The following is a 23,868-nucleotide window of genomic DNA, read 5'->3' on the forward strand; positions in this document are numbered from 1 at the left end:
GTGTGTGTGACAAGAGCTGTTTTCCAGAGCTTTTTCAGAGCCTTACCTTGGGTTCAGCTTCATCTATTTCAGGCCGCGTGTCAATGACAGAGTAAAAGAATCTACCCACCGACTACTACACTGTGTTTCTCCCAAGGAAGCAGATTCCTGAGTCACAGTGCAGTGTACTCTATCTAGCTTTAATTCTCTCCTGGCCTTACATCGGAGTGTCGAGGGTACCCGGTGGCTATACTGATCGATCTAAGAGTGCTTTGGACTCTCTGGCCCCAAGTGGTCACCTAGGAAGTGCTAGCAGGTATGGCCCACCGCTATGGAGGGCATTGCCAGGACCGAAAGTCGTGGGACTGCAAAGTTGGTGAAAGGGGTGATAGAATCCTCAGCACTCTTTTTTTTTTTTTTTTTGCTTTTTGGGTCACACCTGGCTCTGCACTCAGGAATTACCCCTGGCAGTGCTCAGGGGACCATATGGGATGCTGGGAATCGAACCCGGGTCAGCCACGTGCAAGGCAAATGCCCTCCCCGCTGTGCTATCGATCCAGCCCCATCAGCACTCTTATTGGTAGCAGAGTGATACCCAGTCAGTGGTGCTCTGGGCTGATTCCCTAGGGTGCCTGAGGGATTGGGCAGTGCCAGAGATGGAACCCGGTTTCCTGCTTGCAGAGCCGGAGTCCACCACCTTGAACTGTCTCTCTGCCTCCCTCCCCCACCCCCACCCTGAGTATCTTCAGCAAGTCTGGTCAGCTCGTGGTTCCGTTCAGCCCGGCGCTCACCGCGCTCTTCTGCTCAGGCCAGAGAGGAAGCTCCCAAGGCCGTCCGCTCCCCTCAGACACATCACCGCACTGGCCGGATGGCCGAAGCCTCAGGCTGTCTGCCCCAGGCACCTCCCGGTTAGCACCTCCTAGTTTGCCTGAGCAAGCTTGGAGGCAGGGAGCTTCAGACACCCACTGAGACGCGTGTTGAGTGTGTCTGCAGTCAGCTGTCGGTGCTTGGGGAAGATGTTTGAGCTGTCTGTCATTTTTTAAAAAAAAGTGAAAACAATGGGACTGGAGCAATAGCACAGCGGAGAGGGTGTTTGCCTTGTACGCGGCTGACCCGGGTTCGATTCCCAGCATCCCATATGGTCCCTCGAGCACTGCCAGGAGTAATTCCTGAGTGCATGAGCCAGGAATGACCCCTGTGCATCGCTGGGTGTGACCCCCAAAAAAACAAATAAATAAATAAATAAAAAGCGCCACTCTGTGATGGCTGTGGGAAAGCTCAGCCAATAATAAATTAATAAAAAAAATAAAAAATAAAAAGTGAAAACAGGTTTTATTTGGAAGTTTTGAAAATGGGGTGGGCTGGGAGAGAGAGAGAGAGAGAGAGAGAGAGAGAGAGAGAGAGAGAGAAATGTTTCCAAGAGAGAATGTGTGTGGGAGTGTCCAGAATGAAGAGAGAGCCCCAGACACCAGGCATTAAGGGGTGGGAGTTCACAGCTCCAGAGGGCAGAGGCGGGTGACGTGTGCCCGGGCAGTGTATGGACCTCCAAGTGTCTGTCATTGACCTGAGATCTCACTAGATCCTCAGTCAGGTGATATCAGCAGAACTTCCCACTTCCGCCTTTCGGTAGCCCGTTTTCAGCAGCTCCCACAGTACCTGCACCTTTGACAGTGTGCCCGGTATTGGGGTATTGCAACAGCATCCCCAGGAGAGCCGAGCAAGCCTCATCTGGGGTTGATTCGGGTCCTTGCTTTTACGTTGAATGCTCCAACTCTGGCCAAACAAATGGCCTCTCTGTTGTTTGCTGGCGAAGATTGTTTTAAGCCACCCACCCTGAGAACACAGTCTGCACGCCCAGTGGCATTTGCCATTATCTTTGATTCCATTGCAAGGCTGAGTTTGCCAATGATGTTGACTTGAAAGGTCCCCGGGGGCGTCAGATACAGCCTGGTTTCCCCCAGGCCTCCCTGCACGGAGCTGGGTGCCAAGGTTGTGGCACTTCTCAGATAAATGCCTGCGTGTGTTTGAATGCATACGGCAGTCTAATTAGGTTTAAATGTCGTTATTGAGTACAGATCTCAGGAATACAGTTCTAGTGCCTTAGTGGGATAAATGAAATGTGTCAGTTGACAGTGGCTTAACATAAGGAAGAAGTAGGAGCTACGAGGAGACAAAAACCCCTTTCGAGTTCGAAGTCACTAAGTGGGCCGCAGTGCATGTTGCTAGTTGTTTGTTTTAGGAAAGTGACTTCGGGTGAGTGTTGCAGGACTTGAACACCCCAAGGAGACTCCCATGGGTGTGAGATTGGTTTTGTGGTCTGCTTCGTTGGGATGATTTTTTTTTTTTAATTGCTTTTTGAGTCACACCCGGCAATGCACAGGGGTCAATCACTCCTGGCTCTGCACTCAGGAATTACTCCTGGCGGTGTCGGGGGACCATATGGGATGCTGGGAATCCAACCCGGGTTGCCTGCGTGAAAGGCAAATGCCCTACCCGCTGTGCTATTACTCCAGCCCCCTCGTTGGGATGATTTTGGGGGTCCATCAGCAGACTGATGTTGGGGTGGCTTGAGACCCACTGGTCTCGGGGGGGCCCCCGCTGTCTTCCTAAATCCAGCTCTCTGAACTGCTCCTGACTTTGGGCCATGGAGTTTCCTTGACTCGCCTTTTCCAAGCCTATAGGGTAAAATAAAGAGATGGCCAGCTTCTTGCTGGGATCGTGGGCTCAGACCACAGGTGCTCCGCTGGAATTTCTTTCCTTCCTTCTGTGCTTGAGCCTCTTACTTCCCAGCAGTAGTTGGGAAACAACATCTTCTTACGAAGAGATTTATTGATAGGTAGGCATGAGGGCGTCCTTGCAACCGTGAAACGGTCCTGGTTGTTCCAGCCAAGGTCTGGAACCTTCCATGTAGGCTATGCACTACAACTCAGTCATGTGTGCCATGTGTATGATGGTGCATGTAGGATTTCTATTTTAGGGGAAAAGCATTTCCATTTTTAAGGCTGAACTCCAGAGAGGTGGCGTGGACACAGCAGTGTGGTGCCTGCCCTTTGCCTCCGTCTCCTTGTGCCAGTTACACAGAATGATCCTTTGCAAACTACCCACGTTCCCTCCAGTGAAGTGCTTTGGCCGGTGGCATCTTTGGGCAGCCGTGCAGCGTGTGCTGACGCTCGTGTCCGCCTCTGCGGGGCCCGGCAGCTCCGCCTCCCCCCAGCCTAGGGCATCTGTTCCTCGCGAAAGATTTTTTTTGCCCATTTAGTTACATCTGCTTGCTCTTAAAATTGTAAGACTCCTAATGGCGACTGCAGACTTTCCTTCCAGATTTAAGCATTCAGGAAAGGAATGATTATTTTTATTATAATGGAATCAGTTTCTACTTAACTTGCCTGTTTTGATCATGGCAATTTGTTTTACCACTTCTGCTTGACTTCATCTTGAAGCTCAAGGTCACGCCGCGCTCCCACCCTGGAAGGGAGGGAAACCGTTCCCCGCATCCTTTCCTGCCAAGACTCCACTTCGTGCTGTTCCCGAGCTCCCGGCCGGCTTCTTTCGGAGGAGAGGCTGAGTTGGCAGAGGCTCACTTGCCAACGCCAGTTCACAGAGCTGACCCTGGCCTGCCGACCCCCTTGCCTATATGCTTTCTCACAGAGTATTTGGATCAGGGCTCAGGACACATTGGCAAGCCATCAAAGTGCCATTTGAAGTATAAAAGAAGGGGGAAAAAAAAAAACCTGTTTTCTGAAACGTGACCTCTAATTACATAAAATGGAAGCTTCTGAAAACAGCATTGTCTCCCAGGGCTGGCCTTAAACCTGGAACAACAATGGAAGTCTCCCGTTATATAAGAAGGGGATTTTCAAAGGCAAATTACCTCCTCTCCTCCCCAGCTGTAGATGCCCATTACCCCCACCCCCAGTGACTGATGTGGCTCAAAGGAAGAGACCATCCTGATCTGGGGTAGGCATGGGGGCATCCTTGCAACCAGCAAAGCTGCACTGGGTTGTTCCAGCCCAGGGCTGGAACCTTCCATGTAGGTTGTGCACCTCAACTTGGTCCTGCTGGTGTGCGTGCCAAGTGTATGATGGTGCCTGTGTCATGTATAGGATGGTGCACGTAGGATTTCTATTTTAGGGGTCATGGGGACACTTGGTTGCTATGCAGTTTCCAGCGGGAAGAACAGCCGAGATAATTCCAGCATATTTATGATTCTAAGTAGCAAAGAAAACTCAAAAACACCATAAGGCGGCCAAGTGTTTCATGAGCTTCTTTGGAAAGAGGCTCCATCCTGTTCTGTCTGTACTCATCCCCAGATTAGCGCCAGCAAGGCTGCTCTCCTGCTCGTTCATCACGTCCGTCTCCGCAGATTCTCACGTTTCAGGACTCACAGTCGTCACACTTCGAACCATCAATGAATATTAGAATTTGAGTAGATTTTGCTCCAAATCACATCATGAATAAGGGGAAATTAATATTGAATTCTGTTTGCTTCAATTCAGATATATTCCCGTGAGCCCATATGTTGAGGCAACAGGTATTGAATTTTTCCCTTATGGGGTTGGATGATAAACGACCCCTTTCTTCTCTAGCTTAGAAATAGTTTGTTAAATCTCATAGCACCGTGTCAGTCAAGCCTTCATCATTCCCTTGCTGCTCAGGACTTCATTAAATAACCAGTGTTAAGGAAGGCAAACCTATTAGGGTACGTGGAAAATGGAGAATTTTTGAAAAATTGGACCGTGGAAGGAGAGGCCACACTGCAAATGACATTCTATGTCACACCGTGTCGTTAACACCCAGAAAGCATTGGCTTCCTGAAGCTAGACCCAGCAAGACACTTGTCATCTGTGTGTTTAATGCCACATGCATTCACTGAGCCCCTATTTATACTACACATAGCACTAAGAGAAAAGAAAGTTCTTTGCTTAAAAACCAAGGGCATATATAAAGAAGTTTAGAGTGGTATTCATGGAAAAAGATTAAAATAGTCAATCGCTGTAGGATGGGAAAGAATTCCTTCCTCCCAGGATAGGGAGGGAAAGTGGGTACATTAAGATGTCAATATATGGCAGCTGTAGCTGGTCATAAAAAGTGTGGACCACTGGTAGTGATTGGAGATAGAAAGGCTAGAAATAAATGAGTTATTCCTAGCGTCAGTGGACCTTCTCTTTCTCGTTGGCGCCTGTCTAGTTTATTAATAAGCAATAAAAATATCTCAACTGCTAGTCCTGGTGTCTCATCATTTCCCAGCCTCCCCCCACCCCCCACCCCGTGCTTTATTGTAATTGTCAAGAGGTCCACATTAGTTGCGGTGATGAGTATTGCTTCTCTAGGCTGGTGAAAGAGAGGCATGGCTCAGAAGTGATCTCAGGGGCGTGCATTTCCGGAGTTGGTTGTGGTTCCCGCACCAGCCTTATTGACGGAAAGAGCAGGTGATTCATATTGTCATGTCAGAAGGCAGCCACTAGTGCTTTTTAAACGGCCATCCATTAAGTGCGAATAAATAACTATGTGCATGCACAGCTGACTCTAAAAGCATATTTGACTATTGACGAGAATGAATAATACATGTTTTGGGATGATGTCTGCTGCATGTGGCAGGGAACTTGGGGGAGGGGAGCAAGGGGAGGATGTGTTTAAGGTCTAGGTACATTGAGTCAACCTTTATGTTAAACGATACGCTGAAATATCTGTTGTGTGTCTCGCAGCAACACCCATTCAGAGCTTGCTCAGGAAAACTTGTGGAATTAAAGAAATGGACTCCTCAATACATACATAATAACTTTGTGAACAAACGTCATTTTTAATGCTACAATTTTTCTTGTCTTTATTTGATGAGTTTCATTGCCTTCTGGTTGACCAACCTGGAATATCCCTGGATATGGGTCTTATTTCAGTGAATGAAAGGGAATTTCAATCTGATTTGTTCATCATAGTGCTGAATGGAAGCCAAGCTCCACAGTTCAATGTGTAGTCGTGGTTATATTGATATCTTCTTCTTCTAATTTATAATTGGAAAATTGCATATTTTGGAATAGAGCGAATCTGTAACATCTTTCGTGCCCATTATGCATTATCAATGATAAAAGAAAATCTTTGTCTGGAGTCATCAAATATCACTGTCAGTCCATTGCTCATCATTTTGCTTGAGCAGGCACCAGTATCGTCTCCATTGTGAGACTTCTTGTTACTGTTTTGGGCATATCGAATATGAAATGGGTAGCTTGCCAGGCTCTGCCATGCGTGCGGGATACTCTTGGTTGCTTGCCAGACTCTCCGAGAGGGACGGAGGAGTCAAACCCGGGTCGGCCGTGTGCAAAGCAAACGCCCTACCTGCTATGCTGTCGCTCCAGTCTGTCATCAAATATATCTTGAATAAATCTGAAGAATCCTAATTTGACTAAGATTAAACTAATCTTATTTTAATTGACCTAAGAGTAGGTCAAAACGTGTGCGTGACTAAATCTATTTTAATGCTCAAATTTCGCATACACTACGACAGACTACGAAAGGGCCAGACATTGATAATACAGATAAATAATCAAATTATTTACAGATCAAGATTAGACTGGCAAAGAATCTTACCAATTATCATTTATGTTGAGGGACAAGATTACACCCAACTGTGAATTTCCCCTATCTACCCTTTTATAATAGATTAGCATTTGAGAAATGTGATAACTTTTCTCAGCTTTCACATTTCTGAGATAATGAAAAAATGAAAAAATATAAGCAGAAAACGAAACATATGGTTGTGTCATCAAAGATACATGGTCTCACATTTTGTATGGAGAGATCTAATCCAAGTCTTCGGTCTAGAATGATTCAGACTGGACCATATTCACTTGAGAGAAAGTGGTGTCCATGGGGAACATGGAGTTGACTTCACTCCATCCAACTGTAGAGAATTGGTCCTCTACCAAGCTGCATCTTGATTTGATCTTTCTGTGTCTTATAGAGTTTTGCTCCATATAGGATTTCTCTCGTCCTTCCACTGTAAATCTTTGCTTTGTTTTACCCTGTATTCCTATCCATATATGTGTGTGTATAGATATGTTTATATATCTATATCTATATCTATTCAGTTTTACCTGTGGCGTATTTGATATGCCAAAAACAGTAACAACAAGTCTCAACAATGGAGACGTTACTGGTGCCCCTCGAGCAAATCATTGAAAAAACGGGATGACAACGATGCAGTGCTTTTTCAAAAGCTTGTGAAAAGTTGTAAAAAGCTCAACCAGAACAAAACCATAGGTCCTTCTCTTGACTTTTGCCTTTGCTTTTCCAACCGTCATTGATGTTGGCCATAATTATCTTGCCTGGCTCCTGTGTTCTTTGAACCCTTCCAAAGAGACATATTTCTTTATTTCTGTATCTGCGTCATTCCAGATCGGTAGTGGACAGCTAATCGTCAGACCGGATTGCATCATTTCTATTATTTTTAACCTGTTTTGTAACTTCTATTTTGATATTTGAGACACAGCTTTCTTATTTCTAGTTCTCGTTATGAGCCGATTTGGTGTCTCTCCTGCCTCCTTCCCCATCACTTCATACATTCTTCTGATTTTCACATCCCTTATAGGTTTATATGCCAACATTGCCTTTTTCCTAAGAGTGAATAGGGTTTTCTAATAATCCCGAATGAACACCTCATTGTTCTCTTTGGCATGAAAACTTGCCAGTTACCCCTCTTTGTCTGTAGATAGCTCAACCATCTCTCAGGAGACCACTTTCAGTTGGCCACTGAGAGATTTCACTCAGTGCCTTTGTTTTCAAATCACATTGTCAGATTATCTTATGTAAAATCTTGGGTAAAATATTTGTTCCTATTATGCATTCATTTTGTTATGGAACATGAGAGATAGTAATAATTCATTCCACATAGGACTGATCAGACAGGTAATTGCGTTAATCTATGTAAAGAGCAAACAGTAAGAGTCAGTCCTAGGCATACCATTAGAATGGTCTATGTTGCATCCCTCTTGCTTTGATTTGGCTTTTTGTTCATTGATGTCCAATCATGTCTTACAGTTAGAAACCACTACATAATGTTTTTCCCCCATCTTATATTGATTTTGGTTTTGTGTAGTAATTTCATAGTATCTGAAATGCTGAGATGCTCGTTGGATTTTTTTTTTTGGATAAGGGGGTTATCCAAAAATATCCTATGTTTTAATTTGATTTGATTTGGGGCCCAAGTGCTCAGGGGTTGTTCATGCCCCAGGAGTCTTTTCTGGTGATGCTTGAGGGACCATATGTGTTCCTGGGATCGAACCCATGCCTCCACACACTGAGTTATGCTCTGGGCACCCACCTCATTGTCCCCAAAGACTCTGATGTTGACATTGCTTCTTAGGTCTAGCCTGGGCCTTCTAAAGGCGAATAATGGAGGATCACTTGCTCTTAACCTTTTGTACTGGAGGTTTTGATGATTCTGTAGATCCAACTCATTCTAGTGACATCTAGAGAGAAATGGTGTGCCTCTCTCTCTCTCTTCCACCCCCCCCTTTCTCTCTCTGCTTACTTTCCCCCACATAATTCTTGCTCATTTTATAGTACGTTTTTACAAGATTGTACTGTGAAGCATTAAAGATTTTACTGTGCAAAGGGAATAAGTTGTCTTAAAGATTTTCTCTAAAATTTTACTCGTGGTATTAATAGGGCTGCTTTAACTCTAAGTCATGAGTGGATGGTTCTTACTGCAATTCCATCTCCTCAGAGGACATCCCTGTCCCCTAATGTTGATGCTCCAGTTGCTGAGTGAAGCTTTGACGGAATCACACGGAGTCTGATAACTCCAACGGTGGACATTGTCGCTCGGCATTGATAAAATCTGATAGCAAATCAGTGGGTAGAGCACGTCCTGGTAGGAAGACCAAAAATACACGTAGGCTCTATTATCTTCACTTCATTTCCCCATTTCAGAATAACAATTTTGACCATTAACAAAAATACCAGTCATTTATTAAAAATAGAAATTGTTGAATGTAACAATGATTTAGGTTTCATTCATCTATTCTTATTAAATAACTTTAGGAATTTGCTGATTAAAAAAAAAAATTCTTGGGGCTGGAGTGATAGCACAGTGGGTAGGGTGTTTGCCTTGCACATGACTTCTGATTCCCAGCATCCCATATGGTCCCTCAAGCACCAACAGAAGTAATTCCTGATTACAAAAAAAAAAAAATGATTTTTGTGAAGTTTCTGATAACTTATCCACTGAACATTGTTGATGAGGGCCTGGGGCTTATAAAACCTGAGTAAAAATCTGCCCGGACTGGACTGGAGCAATAGCACAGAGGGTAGAGCGTTTGCCTTTCATGCGGCCAATCCGGGTTCAATTCCTCTGTCCCTCTCAGAGAGCTACCTGTGGCATATTCGATATGCCAAAAACAGTAACAAGTCTCACAATGGAGACATTCCTGGTGCCCGCTGGAACAAGTTGATGAACAACGGGATGACAGTGCTATAGTGCTACAAGATAAAATTAATTTTCCTTTTCTTTATCTTAACATTTGCTTAAGCTTGGTTTGACCAGTAATTTGGATTCATTCTGCCTGAGTAATGGTAAACTCCGTCTGGTAATAAGTTGTTTGCAGACGCAGTTTAGTTCTGACCTTTTATATGTTATTTAAAAAAATATAATGACATATTGCCTCACGTATAAGCCTTTCTAATCTTTGCAGTTCTGAGTTCTCAGAATGACCATTGCTAATACACGGAAGTTACATATTCAACTTCATCAGAATGTTGATTCACTCGCAGTGAGGCAGCTAATATTTTCTTTTGATTATAAGAGAATCAGAGGGAGCCACTTTTTGCCTTGATCACACTGGGAAGCTGCAATCAAACCAGAAATAACTCTAGCTTCTGACACATCTTGTTGCATATGCGTGGTAGTTTTGCCCTAGACTTTGAATCATCGTTTGTTGATATCCTCGTTAAGAACTCATTTCTCCTATTCTATCGGAAGTAGTTAATTAATCCAATTTTGTGTTTTCAAAATAGAAACATGGATGAGACCTTTACGTGATTCAAACTGACCTAGATAGGAAGAGCTTGTTATTAACGCAGACACAGAAAATAAAGATAAGTAGGAATAGACTCTGAAGTCATTTTCAGACTGTGAGGAGGAATTTTCTGGCACTCATTTTCTTGGTATTTTTTTTTGTTGTCCTAAACAAATTATACTTGTTGGTTTTTTATACAGCGGTTAATGTTGGCCAGTGAGTTTCATGTCACAGAACCATGTCGTTCATCGACAGACTAGCAAAAATATCAAATATTCCAATAAGAATTGGATCCAGGAGGTGTCATGACGCCAACTATAACTGTAGGGAGGAAATGGTGTAGAAATTCACATGGTTTGAGGTAGTCGGGGCCTGGGAATTGTGTCATCATACAAGGTTGCATTTTCTGAAGAGGGACAGTTCTCTAATTCGGGTCTCTCATTTGTCACTCAAAATTTGAGCAATACTCATGGACACAGAGTGGTGCTCCGGTGAAGATTCAAAAGTTACAGGCGGCGATTGCCTGCATATCCAAACATCTAAACTACAGTACGCAGACAACATTCGCATTAATTTCCTGTAACCTTGTTGGCCGCCAAGGTGCAAAGAGACCCCCATGTGCAGAGGGATTCTTCTAGAAAGTTTGCTGCCATATTGCCGGGAAGGAACTGTTCAAGTTTCTGCTGACTGCACTGTCCTGATTTCTCCTGCACAAAATTCCATTCTATCCACCACTCTCCCCTTCTCTCTTTCCCCTTCACCTACTCCACCCCCGCAAGCGGTAAGTGCCTTATCGAAAGGACTAGGAAGGGAAGCAGTAGATGGTCGCTTTCTAGAAACCTTTATTGGAAAACGGTAATGCCAGCAACTTCTTCTGAATGACGAAAATATTCATTACAAACTCTCCAGATAGAAATCTTAAGATGCTGGCAGTGGCTAAACGGAACCGTGAAAGTTCACAGAGATTGCAACTGAGCCATGTACTTCCGCTTGGGTGCAGTGATGGGCTGTGAGAAGCCCAGTCATCGGAAGGGTAGACTGTCTTCAGCGGATGCTCCGAGAACCCTCTCTGCTTATTGGCTCCACTTTGCATCGAAATTGCTTGCTGCCAGATCAGGCTGCCCTCTCATTCTTAGCACCGTACAGCCGTAATTCCATTGTGTTAACTCAGGCACGGAATAGAGGGAAGATTTTAATCCTCTTGTGCATAGTTCATTTTTGTGTGCATCTGAAGGCGTCCTAGTAGAGAAACTACAGGCATAGCATGTCTTGGTTTTGTTTCCATAAATTGAAAATGCAGAGAAAGATTTGGATCCAGTGGTGTGCAGATCCTTAAAAGATGCAAAACCGGAAGAGGGTGAAGAGAGGCTTTATTCGAACGGAGAAGTTTCTCTTGCTCTTCTGTTTTCTTTTTTTCATTTCTGCTCATGCTCTCATGTGAGGGTAATGAGTCTTGACTTTTACAGTGCTTGAAATCACCCTGACCTCATGCCACTATTCATTCCCAAAGCCAAAGCTGTTTGCATTTAAAACATATAACTAGGGGCTGGAGAGATAGTACGACGTGTAAGGCACTTGCTTGCATGTAGCCAAGAAGGGTTCAAATCCTGCCATTGTCTATGGTCCCCTGAACACCACGAGGAGTAAACCCTGAACATCATCATGTGTGCCCCTCTCCTCTTCAAGTCCCACATAAAACGACAGCATAACAACAACAAAAAGTGCAAACGAAACATTAAACTGGCCTGGAACTTCAAAACTCCAAAGACAATCTTCTAAAATAGGCATGCTAGTTGCTCTGCCAAAGCAGGGATGGGTCCTACTTTTGATTTCTGTAACTTTTTCATTACATTCTACACGGAAGTGAATTATCCTTGAGTAATCTTAACATTTTTTTTCTGCATCAGAAATGTAGTTCCCTTTTCTCCCCATCAACATTCAAGTTGCTATCATTTTTTTTCCCCTGCCAAGATTAATCCAGGTGTGTAAAGAAGAATTGACCTCCATATTTTCCATATCTCAGGCCAGTTTACGGGGACAGAGGAGTCTGTGATTAGGAACTTGAACATGTTAGCACTTATTGAGGAAGGTATGAGAGTAGGTACCACTTGAATGGCTTTTCTCATCAGACGGGTGAAAGCTGGTTTTGGAAGACCACCCATGATTACATCCATGACACACTCTGAGTCATTGATCTATGGCAGAGTAGGGTCTTGCTTTAGAAAGCAAGTCTTCTGTTCTTATAGACTGTGCCTTCCGTGTCTACCTTACCAGCCCACTGGAGATGTTGCCATACCTTCCATCTTATGCAAGTGGAGCGTTTTAAGTCATTTTCTAAAAAAACACATAGGAAACTGATGCTCTTATTCCACTTAGATTACTCAATATTAAACTTTAAAAAAGTGGTTCTTTAAGGATACAGGGCAGGAAAAGAATGTATTTTAATTAAGCTTTTCAGTCTTGGAAATTGTTTTTATGTCACTAAGTTAGAAATCACTGACTTAATTTTATTTTTCAATGTTAGGTACATGGTATGTGCTGGAAATTCAGATCTAAGAACTCTTTCCAGTTGATTTTAGTCAACATTTCTATACCATACTGAAACCAAGGTGGCTTGTTTTATTTTTGTGGTACCACTCTTAAAAGATTTACAGTTTCTTTTCCCCTAAAAGGCATTTTATCCTTTGCCTGTCCATCTTTATTTGCCTAAAGAATTTGGGAGGACTGGGATAGGTCACCCGCTGGAGGTTAACTTCAACTATATTTGAAATGATGGTTTAAGAATATTTCCAATTGCGTAGAGGGAGGGTGGTTGGTGTTTACTTGCTCTAAGAAGCGCTCTCTTTCAGTGTGTCTGGACACACATAGCACCGACCTTCTCAGGGAGAGAATCCATCAGAATAGAGGAAAGATGACTTTGTCACATGAACACAACACTATGAAATTATTGGGCATGAACAACTGATGAGGCCCACATTTTCAAGTTCTGTTTCCATCTGCCGTGTTTTCACTATTCTCTTCCATGCTGGCTCATGACTGATAGAGTGACACATTATTCTGAAGGCATTTCCTAAATAGATGTTGTTTTATACATTTTCCCCCTGTTTTTTTCCATACACCCTACACACATTCAAATCATTTACACAGATACGCATTCCCAGCAAGAAGCCAATGAGTTGTCCCTTGAATCTTCAGAATGCCAGATAATATATGTTTGCATGAAATAATTAGAGTATCTATACTTAGTCTCTCTGGTTGCTATAATGAAGGGCCTTAGACTTCGTGGTTTGGTTGGTTTGTAAACATCAGAAATTGATTTCTTACGGTTCTGGAGGCTCGAACCCCCAGATCAGGGCCCAGAGGTGGTCAGGCTGGGGGAAGAGCTTTCTCTAAGCAGCCGATGGCTGACTTTCATTTTGGGGGAGTTGGAGGTGGTTGGGCTTGGGCTTCTGGTCCTGTCTTTGCAGTGACCTCTTGTGTTGCGTGGGCGCCACACGTGATGTCAGGGATGTGGAACTGGGTGATTGTGGCTGCAGCCACACGCAAGCTTCTGCCTTATCGCTCAGGCCCCACGATGACTGACTTCCTGTTGCCTTCTCACAGAGGGGAGGTCATCCCTGGGCCTCATTCATAAGGACACTGCCCCCACTTGTGAGGCTTCTGCCCTAACCACTTCTCCAAGGTCCCACTGCCTCCATCCAACATCTGCAGGGGAAGGCTGTAATGGAAGAATTTTGAGTGGACACAGACGTTCTGAAATTGATTATGTAGATTTTACTCAGCACTTTTAGTTTAATGCCATAAACACTCATAGAACATAGATACTCTATGAAATGTTGAAATGCTCTATGAAGAAAGAGTCTATGAAGAAATATGTTCTATAAGAATGCACTTATGATCAAATTCTTAGCTTTTCAGAAAGAGAACTTTAGTAACTTCATTTTACTGGTGAAAACCTTTGAGCTCCACCTGGGGAGGGGACTTGCCAAGAGTCTTAGGGCCAATTATTGACAGTTGTCATTGCACTTGATGTTGTTTCCGTTTTCCTCAAACTTTATACCAAGTGCAAGGGGGCTTGTTTTATTTTTATGGTACCAGTCTTAAAAGATTTACAGTTTCTTTTTCCCCCTAAAAGGCATTTTATCCTTTGCCTGTCCATCTCTATCTGCCTACAGCTTAATTCTGTTGTCTATCCTGATATATTTCCTTTTTTCAAGGTAAGAAAAACACTTCTGCAGTACATGTTGTCAGCAGCAAGTCATGCTGTAGTTTGTGAGAATTGTAATTGTGTAGTGAAATTTAGTTTGTGAGGAGTTGATGAGCCCGCCTCCTTTTTTGCCCCCACCCATATTTGGAATTATGAGGGCAAAATAAATGTATGATTTGAAAACTCAGAAATAAATTCTCTGTTCACTGATAGGCTGTCTTTTCTTTCTTTCATTCTTTCTTTCTTTCTTTCTTTCTTTCTTTCTTTCTTTCTTTCTTTCTTTCTTTCTTTCTTTCTTTCTTTCTTTCTTTCTTTCTTTCTTTCTTTCTTCCTTTCTCTTTCTTTCTTTCTTTCTTTCTTTCTTTCTTTCTTTCTTTCTTTCTTTCTTTCTTTCTTTCTTTCTTTCTTTCTTTCTTTCTTTCTTTCTTTCTTTCTTTCTTTCTTTCTTTCTTTCTTTCTTTCTTTCTTTCTTGCTTTTTTGGGGGGGGTCACACTTGCGACGCACAAGGATTACTCCTGGCTCTGCACTCAGGAGTTACCCCTGGCGGTGCTCAGGGATGCTGGGAACTGAACCTGGGTCAGCTGCATGCAAGGCAAATGCCCTACCCACTGTGCCCTACCCACTCCAGCCCCACTGACAGGTGTTCTTGAGTGAAAAAAATGAAGAACTTCAATTTTGTGCAGGAGGCCATCTCTTACTGTCAGTGCTTCTTGATGATAATATAGCTTTTGAATTTTTGTTTTGCAGGCTAGAGAAATAATACAATGGCTGAGTGCATGCTTTGCTTGTAGGATGTCCAGAAGTTTAACCCCTGCCCCCCCACCACAGACTCCCCTCAACACCACTAGAGTGGTCCAAATGCCCCTCCCACAATGTTTTATTATATCATGTCCTTAAACCCTCAAAGAAAAGGTTTATATGAATTTTGAGCACATCAGTTATATGTCATGATTTCCTTATAGTTTTCCTTAGTGGCAATATGTAGTGTCACTATTTTTTTTTTTGCTCTCTTTGCACTTTTATAGCTTAACATTAGCCTGCAAATGAAATTTCCTTTCTTAAGAAAAGAACCTTGCCAACTCAGGCTCCACAGAGGCTTTAGATATTTGTTTCTGAGAGAGAGTTAAAGCCTATTTTTCAGGCCCCTTATTTGCGCCATGTAGCTCTCTTCAGGCAGGAAGCCTCGCTTTCCCTTTCTCAGTCAGAAGCGAGGGGTCATCCTGTGCGCTCTCAGAGGTGTGCGAACAGGAGAGAAATGTGGGGTGGGAAGTTTCACAAAACTTCATAAATGTGTGTGTGTGTGTGTGTGTGTGTGTGTGTGTGTGTGTATTTTGGAAGAGCCATTTGCTGCCCACAAATAAAGTTGTATCAGAACCTAAGTGAGGGTTTGCCAGCCACAACTCAGGAGGCTGGGGTGCTGGGAGCTGTGTCACCCGGATGTAACCCCCTCTCTGGTAGGTGCAGGTGAACAAGAGAGAACTAGAGGGAATGGACCTGGAAATTCAGTACCTCGAGCTCTCCCTCCCTCCCTCTCTCCCTCCTTCCCTGGTCTTTCTCTTGTTTTCCTATTCCCCATCCCACGTGGCTTTGATCACCTCGTGGTGCTAGAAAGGTGCTTGCTCTGTCGTTTTCACGTAGAGGTAGCACTTGAATTCTTCTGAAATCTTGTTTCTCGCCAAATGGGATCTTTAGCTCCGCAGAGGCTAAATTGTATAATGTGGTTGCGAGAGGTTGAAAACACTTCTGCTAGCCCTTAAAATTATTTTTCAACGGTAAGGCACTGTGTAAGAGAAAAAGCTCGGTTGTGTCCGGTGGGGGGTGGGGTATTAGACAGTCTTGCCGTCCTGTATAAAGAACCTCCAGTAAGCTTCTAAGCTCAGCCAGCGTCCTTCAACCCCAGTACACCTGCAGGCTGGCACCTGCTCTGCATAGTGGCCCACAGATAGGCAGCTGGGCCAAGGCAGAGACCAGTGTGTTTAGGACCAAGGAGAAGACTTTTACACTGCTGTCCAGCACTGGCCGATGGAACAGAAGCTCCTTCCCTCCCTACTTCCCTCCCTTCCTCTCTACCTCTTTCCCTCCCTTTCCTCTCCCCTCCCTCCCTCACTCCCTCCCTCCCTCCCTTCCCTCCCTGTCCTTTCATCCTTTTCCTTCCCTCCCTCCCTCTGTCTCTTCCTCCCCCTCCCTTCCTCTTTTTCTTCCTCCTTTCCTTCCTTCCTTCCTTCCTTCCTTCCTTCCTTCCTTCCTTCCTTCCTTCCTTCCTTCCTTCCTTCCTTCCTTCCTTCCTTCCTTCCTCCCTTCCCTTACCTAACCCTCCCTCCCCTCCCTCCCTTCCTCCCTCTCTCCCTCCCTCCCTTCCTCATTTGTTCCTTCTTCCACTGGCAAATGGAGAGATGAAGAATTGTTCAGAAGTTGAGAGTTTACCTACCCATGAGTTCTTTTTTTTATATGTTAATTATGTGAGTGTATTCACATATATGGCTTTTTAAATTTTATTTATTTATTTTTAATGAATCACCGTGAGGTACAGTTACAGACTTAAAGACTTTCGTGCTTACGTTTTAGTCATACAATGGTCAAGTACCCATCCCTCCCCCAGTGCCCCTTCACCACCCAATGGTCCCAGCATTCCTGCCCCACCCCCACCCCACTCCCTCCACCGCACCCCGCCTGTGTGGCAGGGCATTCCCTTTTGCTCTCTCTCTCCTTTTGGGTGTTGTGGTTTGCAGTAGAGGTATTGAGTGGCCATCATTTGGTCTATAGTCTCCTTTCAGCACGCATCTCCCATCCTGAGCGGGCCCTCCTAGCACCCTTTACTTGGTGGTCCCTTCTCTATCTGAGCTGTCTTTTCCCCCAGCATGTGAGGCCGGCTTCCAAGCCGTGAAACAATCCTCCTGGTGCTCATCTCTATCATTCTTGTCCTACCCAAAAGCTCTAATTTACTCGGGCTGCATTAGCCTGGTTCCCTTAAGTGGGTAACCTATCTGTGATGAAAAACGCCACACCCAATCACCATCTTCTTTGTACTGGTGCCTTCCTACCCTGCCAAATCTTGATGGACTTGGTTTTTTGCTTACAGTGGTACTGAGCCAATTAGATTATCCATATGTGTTTAAGTGGATGTTCCCTCCTGATAGTATTTAGATTATATGTGAAGTCAATATATATAATCATGTGTTGGGATTGTACTCCACAGCCAAGAAATAGTTGATAGGCTTAAAATTGTAATTGTGTATGATTCCTCCATACCTTCTCAGGAAGTAATCTTACTCCTCTACTTTGCCAGAGTTCTCTGCCTTCTACAATCTCCTTTTCTGATCCCTCACTATAACTGACACGAGTAGATGAGCTAAAAGAAGGGTTTTACGGGTTACTGTTAAACAGAAATGGAGACACACTTTCTTACTTACAACTTGATTATGTACATTCATTTCTTACCCAGAAACAATTTGCAGCTGGGCTCGAAAACAAAGAATGCAAAGTGGTCCTAAGTGAGTTTCAGAAAACCAATTTTAGTAACGTAGATTTTAGGTTTGTAAGCCAACATGACATTAAGCCTCTGGGGATGGCAGTCTCGAATGTCATGCTGTCCCCGTCAGACAAGGGTGCTCTTATGTGAACTCCCTAACAGGCCGGGTTTATGCGCTGTCTTCTGGTCTGTAATGGCAAGGTTCGTGTATGGACTTCTGTTAGGGAATCTGGACATCATAAAGGCATATCTCTCTGATTTTCTACTTCTCAGCACTAAACTACATGTACCCAAATGTATCTTGAAATACTAGATCCAAGATTCCACTTGATTAAGACTATTTATGCATACATGTTGAGTGCAAGAAGTGCAAACTACATTCTGAAATATTGATTCCATCTTTTTTTAAAGTCTTTTATTTATTGCTTTGGCATTGCTTACTTACAAGGCACACATTGGATGTGTGCACATATTTGATTATCTTCACTCCCACTTCTGGCAGAGAAATAACCAGAAATTAAGTCAGACAGAAACTGTGGGGTATTTAGTGAAGTTGCCTTATCATCAAGAGCCAGTCTTTTAAAAGAATTTGATATGTAAGAATTTTTTTTCCTTTTGGTGACATAACAAAGCTATCCTTTGAAAATTGCAGTATGTTTGTCATCTTTCAGTTTATTGCCTTTTTATTTCCCCCAACTATTAAAGTCATTCCAGGCAGGAAATTAGCATATAGAGTGAGACAAATTTTGACTAAAGAATGGTGCTCTCCTATTCAACACTCTGCCTTTAAATAAGATAAATGTAGGTTATCTCACTCTTCTATGAATCATGGTCCCAAGGAGTGTAATGAATAAACTGGGAATTTTCTGTTCTAAATGAATGATATTTTCCAAAAGAAGATTGATCAAGGAGGCCTTTCGAATTCTGCCCAGAGGAAATTCTGGACTGGGATGGATTGGGCTCATCTCCTCTGTCTTTATCCTCTCCACGACGCCTGAGGGCAAGACCCCCCTGTCTCCTGGACCTCTCATTAGTGGGGATGAAAGTGCTCATTGGAACTTGTCTCAGGCTCTGCTTGGCCAAGAAAAAGCAACCAGCTTTTCCCTAAAAAGCTGCCGTTCAGTAGGTTTGCGAGAAACTGCTATGAAATTATACAGGGAAGGGAGGAAAAAGGCAGATTCTTTGACACTCCTGGAAACAACCGTTTTCCTCTTCATAAATTTACATTATTTATCTGGATGATTGCTTTAACTCCCAGAGGAGAACATTTAGAATTAAATGCAGTTGGACATTTCGGTGCCGGAATCTGGACGTTGGAGATGTTGTTTCCAAAAGACTGTCGGCCCTCACGGACCTAGCATATCTGGTTCCAATTTAATCCAGACCAAGTCATGTTGCTATGGGTGGATTTCTTTTAATCCAAGACCACCTTGAGCTGCAGTGAGTGCAATGAAGTATAGTTTGAGACAACAGCATTTTTTACCTGGATGTATGTCGAGGGAGTTGGGGAGGGCAGGAGGAACAGAATCTTCTTATACTCATTCCACTCCATGAGATAGATCACGTGATGAGAGAGATACACTGAAAATGTATCATCTATGTGAAAATACATTTGAATCAGGGGAGGTTTTAGCTTTGATTTTTGACCTGTCATTTGTGCTTTATTACAATGTGCCTCGTCTCTCTGAAGTCTTAAAGTTATGAAGTCCAGGGACCAGGAGATAGGACAGCAGGCAGGGCGCTTGCTTTTCATGCAGCCAACCCTGCTACGATACCTGGCACCCCATAGGGTCTCGTGAGCCAGCCAGGCGCAAGCCCTGAGCACCTCTGGGTGTGTGATCCCCTCCTCCAGAAGCCAATTTTTTTTATTTTTTAAAAAAAGCTTATGATGTTTTTCAAAGTTGTACTAGTGTAACTAGTGACACCGTAGCTCTCCTAATCTAGTGTACTAGCACAAATGGATTGAAAATTTGCTGCCTTTGCCACACAAGTAAGTGTTCAGAGCTGGGTCGGAAGGCAGATAAGAAACAGTGCCCCACCTCTGCACAGTTGACACGTCCAGTCTCTGATTACGCACGTTTGATCTCAGCAATCTTTGAACTGCAGGTGTGGTGCCTGGAAAATGATATTTCCCCCACTTACTGCCATTAGACACTTGATAGCTGATCTCTTAACTTTTTTTTTTTTTGCATCCAGTATTTTGTTTTCTCCATTTATAAGGGTAGCAAAATACATTCAACTTAAAAGAAGTGTATATATTTTTCAGTGCATCTAGTTTAGTGACCTGGAATTTTTAATGTATTTAATATATTTTAAATGTAAATATATTTTATTTCTATATGTTTTAAGTCATATTTTATATGTTTTAATATATTTTTCTAAGTGCATCTGGTTTAGTGACCTCAGGAAATTGAGAGTATCCCGCCCGCACAACAGAGCCTGACAAGCTCCCCATGGCGTATTTGATATGCCAAAAACATTAACAATAACAGGTCTCATTCCCCAGACCCTGAGAGAGCCTCCAATCCTTGGGAAAGATAAGTAAAGAGAGGCTGCTAAAATCTCAGGGCTGGGATGAATAGAAACGTTACTGGTGCCCACTTGAGTAAATTGATGAACAATGGGATGACAGTGATAACAGTGAAAACAGTGACACTTACATAATTTATTTTCACATATTTTATATATATTTTAAGTGCATCTAGTTTAGTGGTCTCTGTAATTTTTAATATATTTAATATACTTACTTATTTTCACATATTTTATATATATTTTAAGTGCATCTAGTTTAGTGGTCTCTGAAATTTGTAATATATTAATATACTTACATAATTTATGTATTTCAAGTGCATCTAGTTTAGTGGCACCTAGTTTATGTGCATCTAGTTTAGTGGCCTCTGGAATTTTTATATATATTAAGTATATTTTTATATATTTACATAAGTTTTTTGTATGCATTATATATATATATTCTAAGTGCATCTAGCTTAGTGGCACCTAGTCTAAGTGCATCAAGTTCAGTGGCACCCAGTCTAAGAGCATCTAGTTCAGGGGCACCTAGTCTAAGAGCATCTAGTTCAGGGGCACCTAGTCGAAGTACATCAAGTTCAGTAGCACCTAGTCGAAGTGCATCAAGTTCAATGGCATTTAGTCGAAGTGCATCGAGTTCAGTGACATCAAATTAAGAGCACCGAGTTCAGTGGCACCTAGTTAAGTGCATCCAGTTCAGTGGCACCTAATTAAGTGCATCAAGTTCAGTGGTACTTAGTTAAGTGCATCTAGTTCAGTGGCACCTAGTTGAAGTGCCTCAAGTTCAGTGGCACCTAGTTAAGTGCATCTAGTTCAGTGGCACCCAGTCGAAGTACATCATGTTCAGTGGCACCCAGTCGAAGTGCATCATGTTCAGCAGCACCTAGTTAAGTGCATCTAGTTCAGTGGTACCCAGTCTAAGTGCATCATGTTCAGTGGCACCCAGTCGAAGTGCATCATGTTAGTGGCACCCAGTCGAAGTGCGTCATGTTCAGTGGCACCTAGTTAAGCGCATCTGGTTTAGTGGCACCGGTCGAAGTGCATCTAGTTCAGTGGCACTGGTCAAAGTGCATCTGGCCTATTGGCCTTGGGAACTCCGCGTCTTTCCGTGGGGAGGGCCCTGCAATGGCCGTGCGCCCCCCCTCCCTCGCTAGCCCCCCCCCCAGCCCGCGCCCCCCGCCCCGCAGCCTGCTCACGCGCGTGTCTGTGTCGTTGCAGAACTCCGAGATGGGCGGCAAGCTGAGCAAGAAGAAGAAGGGCTACAACGTGAACGATGAGAAGGCCAAGGACAAGGACAAGAAGGCCGAGGGCGCCGGCGCCGAGGAGGAGGGGACCCCCAAGGAGAACGCGGCGCCCGCCGCCGCCGCCGCCGCCACGGGCGAGGTGAAGGAGGGCGCCAAGGCGGAGCCCGCCGAGCCCGCCCCCGCCGAGGAGCCCGCGGCCGCCGACAAGGGCCCCGCGCCCGCCGCGCCCCAGGAGCCCGCGGCCGCCGCGCCCAAGGCCGAGCCCGAGCCGGCCGAGCCCCCGGCCGAGCCCGCGGCCCCGGCGGCGGCGGCGGCGGCAGGGGCGGGGGGCACGGAGGCCGCCCCCCAGCCCGACGAGCAGGGCCCCGACGCCAAGACTGAGGCGCCCCCCGCGCCCGCCAGCGCGGCCGAGACCCAAAGCGACGCGGCACCCGCCGCCTCGGACTCGAAAGCCGGCGGCGAGCCCGCCCCCGCCTCCAAGGAGCCCCCTTCGGAAGCCCCCAGTTCCACGCCCAAGGCCCAGGCCCCCGCAGCCCCCGCAGACGACGCCGCCGCCGCCGCCGCTGCCGAGGAGCAGAAGACCCCCGACGCCCCCGCCGCCAGCTCCGAGCAGAGCGTGGCCGTGAAGGAGTAACAAGGACAGCTCTGGCGGGGGGACCAGCAGAGGAAGAGGAACCCAGCTTCAAACCCAGCCCCTCTCCCCCCCTCTCCCCTCCCCTCTCTACCCCTCCTCCCCCCCTTCTCCTCCCCCCCTGCGCTCTCTCTTTCTCTCTCTCTCTGTCTCACGCCCCTCTCTCTGTCTGTCTCTCTCGCTTATACTAACTTGTTTCACATTGGAAGTGATGATATGTATTGCCCAAGAACAAGACAAAACGACCACCAACACACACACACACACACGCACACACACGCACACACACATACACACACACACTCACACTCACACCAAGAGAAGGAGGTTGGCCCATCATGGGAGGGAGGGGGTGGGGAGAATCCAAATAGTATTTTTGTGGGGAAATATCTAATATACCTTCAGTCACCTGGACCAGTCCGTCCGTCCCGAATTGGAAGCTCCGAGTCTGAGAGTCCGGCCCACCTCTGGTCCCCCCCCCGAACTGCCGAAACCATCACCGCACCCCGCCCGCCGAGGTCCGAGTTCTCTTCACCCAGGACGGACGGGGCAGTGGGGGGGGGGGGGGTGACAGTGGGAGATGCTGCCCCGCAAGGCGCGTGCCAAGGCAATCAGACCTTTCCCGAAAGCAGTATTTTTCGGTGTTTTCCTTTTTTAATTTACAGCTTTTCTTCTTTTGATATTTTTTTAATGTCGTGGATGAATGCCAACTTTCAGAAAACCCACTTAGCTTGTCTACACGTATCTCTAGGCCAATACTTCATTCTTCCCCACCCCAGGTCTTCTTGGGAGTAACAAACATTCTCTCATCCTACTTAGCCTCCCTAGATTCCTCATGACGAGTTAATGCATGTCCGTGGTTGGGTGCACCTGTAGTTCTGTTTATTGGTCAGTGGAAATGAAAAAAAAAAAAAAAGTCTGCGTGCATTGCAGTTCCAGTTTCTCTTCTTCCATTCTGTGTAACAGACACCAACACACCACTCATTGGAAAATGGGAAAAAATTTAAAAAGAAAAAAAAAACACAAAAAAAGTACAATGGATGCATTGAAATTATATGTAATTGTATAAATGGTGCAACAGTAATAAAGTTAAACAATTAAAAAGAAATAGCAAAGACTTTTGGTTTTCTTTTATACTTCTCTTCCACTGCTCCTGGGTTTTCCACAGTAGAGAACTGAATACCATGTTAGACATTTCCTGAGGTGTTTGGGTAGGAAGCCTAAGCAGGATCCTCCTCTTTGTGTGTGGGCTTCATCTATTAAAAAAATTAACTGGATCGGTGTCAAGAAAGATTCTTGGAAGAGGCTAAGGAGAAAGCAATGCGTTTTATTGCTGTACCCTATAAAACTGTGGACAATTTGCATACAAAAAAGCAATTTTTTTTTTTAAATCAAGAAAGACAAGAGATTTGTTCTTAATAGTTGGGGGGCGGGAAGTTATAAGATTCTCTAGAAACATCGTATGTACAGAGTGAAATCACTGGCAATCACAGTCTTAACCCCTTGTTCGTTCATGCTGGAGCCAGGAACAGGGTCTAATGTGTTGTTGCTTGGGGCAAAACGGGCTGCAGGGTGAAGACAGAGTTGGAACTGCCCTTGATGGTGGCTCAGTCCTTGGCCTGGTTTGGCCACATTGACTTGTATCACCTGTCAGTTACTTCTACACGCCTGGTCTCTCCTTCACCCACAAGAGATCAAAGGTTTTATGTTCTCCAGGGAAAGCCCCTTTCACTTTGGAAATGTTTGGGTATATCGTGGTGACAGTTTTATATGATTGATAGGTATGTGCCAACAGGTA

General features: G+C 44.7%; 1 protein-coding gene across 1 annotated transcript in view; it reads left to right on the forward strand.

Moving 5' to 3' along the window:
* Positions 1-23,185, forward strand: part of BASP1 (brain abundant membrane attached signal protein 1) — a 61,708-nt gene extending 38,523 nt beyond the window's left edge. The window contains exon 2 of the mRNA XM_055143893.1: positions 21,414-23,185. Within this exon, the coding sequence (XP_054999868.1) occupies positions 21,423-22,073 (651 nt within the window). The 5' untranslated portion in view covers positions 21,414-21,422 and the 3' untranslated portion in view covers positions 22,074-23,185. The remainder of the gene's footprint in view (positions 1-21,413) is intronic.
* The last annotated feature ends 683 nt before the right edge of the window (positions 23,186-23,868 follow it).

The sequence above is a fragment of the Sorex araneus genome, chromosome 1 (genome assembly GCF_027595985.1).
Source record: "Sorex araneus isolate mSorAra2 chromosome 1, mSorAra2.pri, whole genome shotgun sequence".
In the NCBI taxonomy this organism is placed as follows: Eukaryota; Metazoa; Chordata; class Mammalia; order Eulipotyphla; family Soricidae; genus Sorex; species Sorex araneus.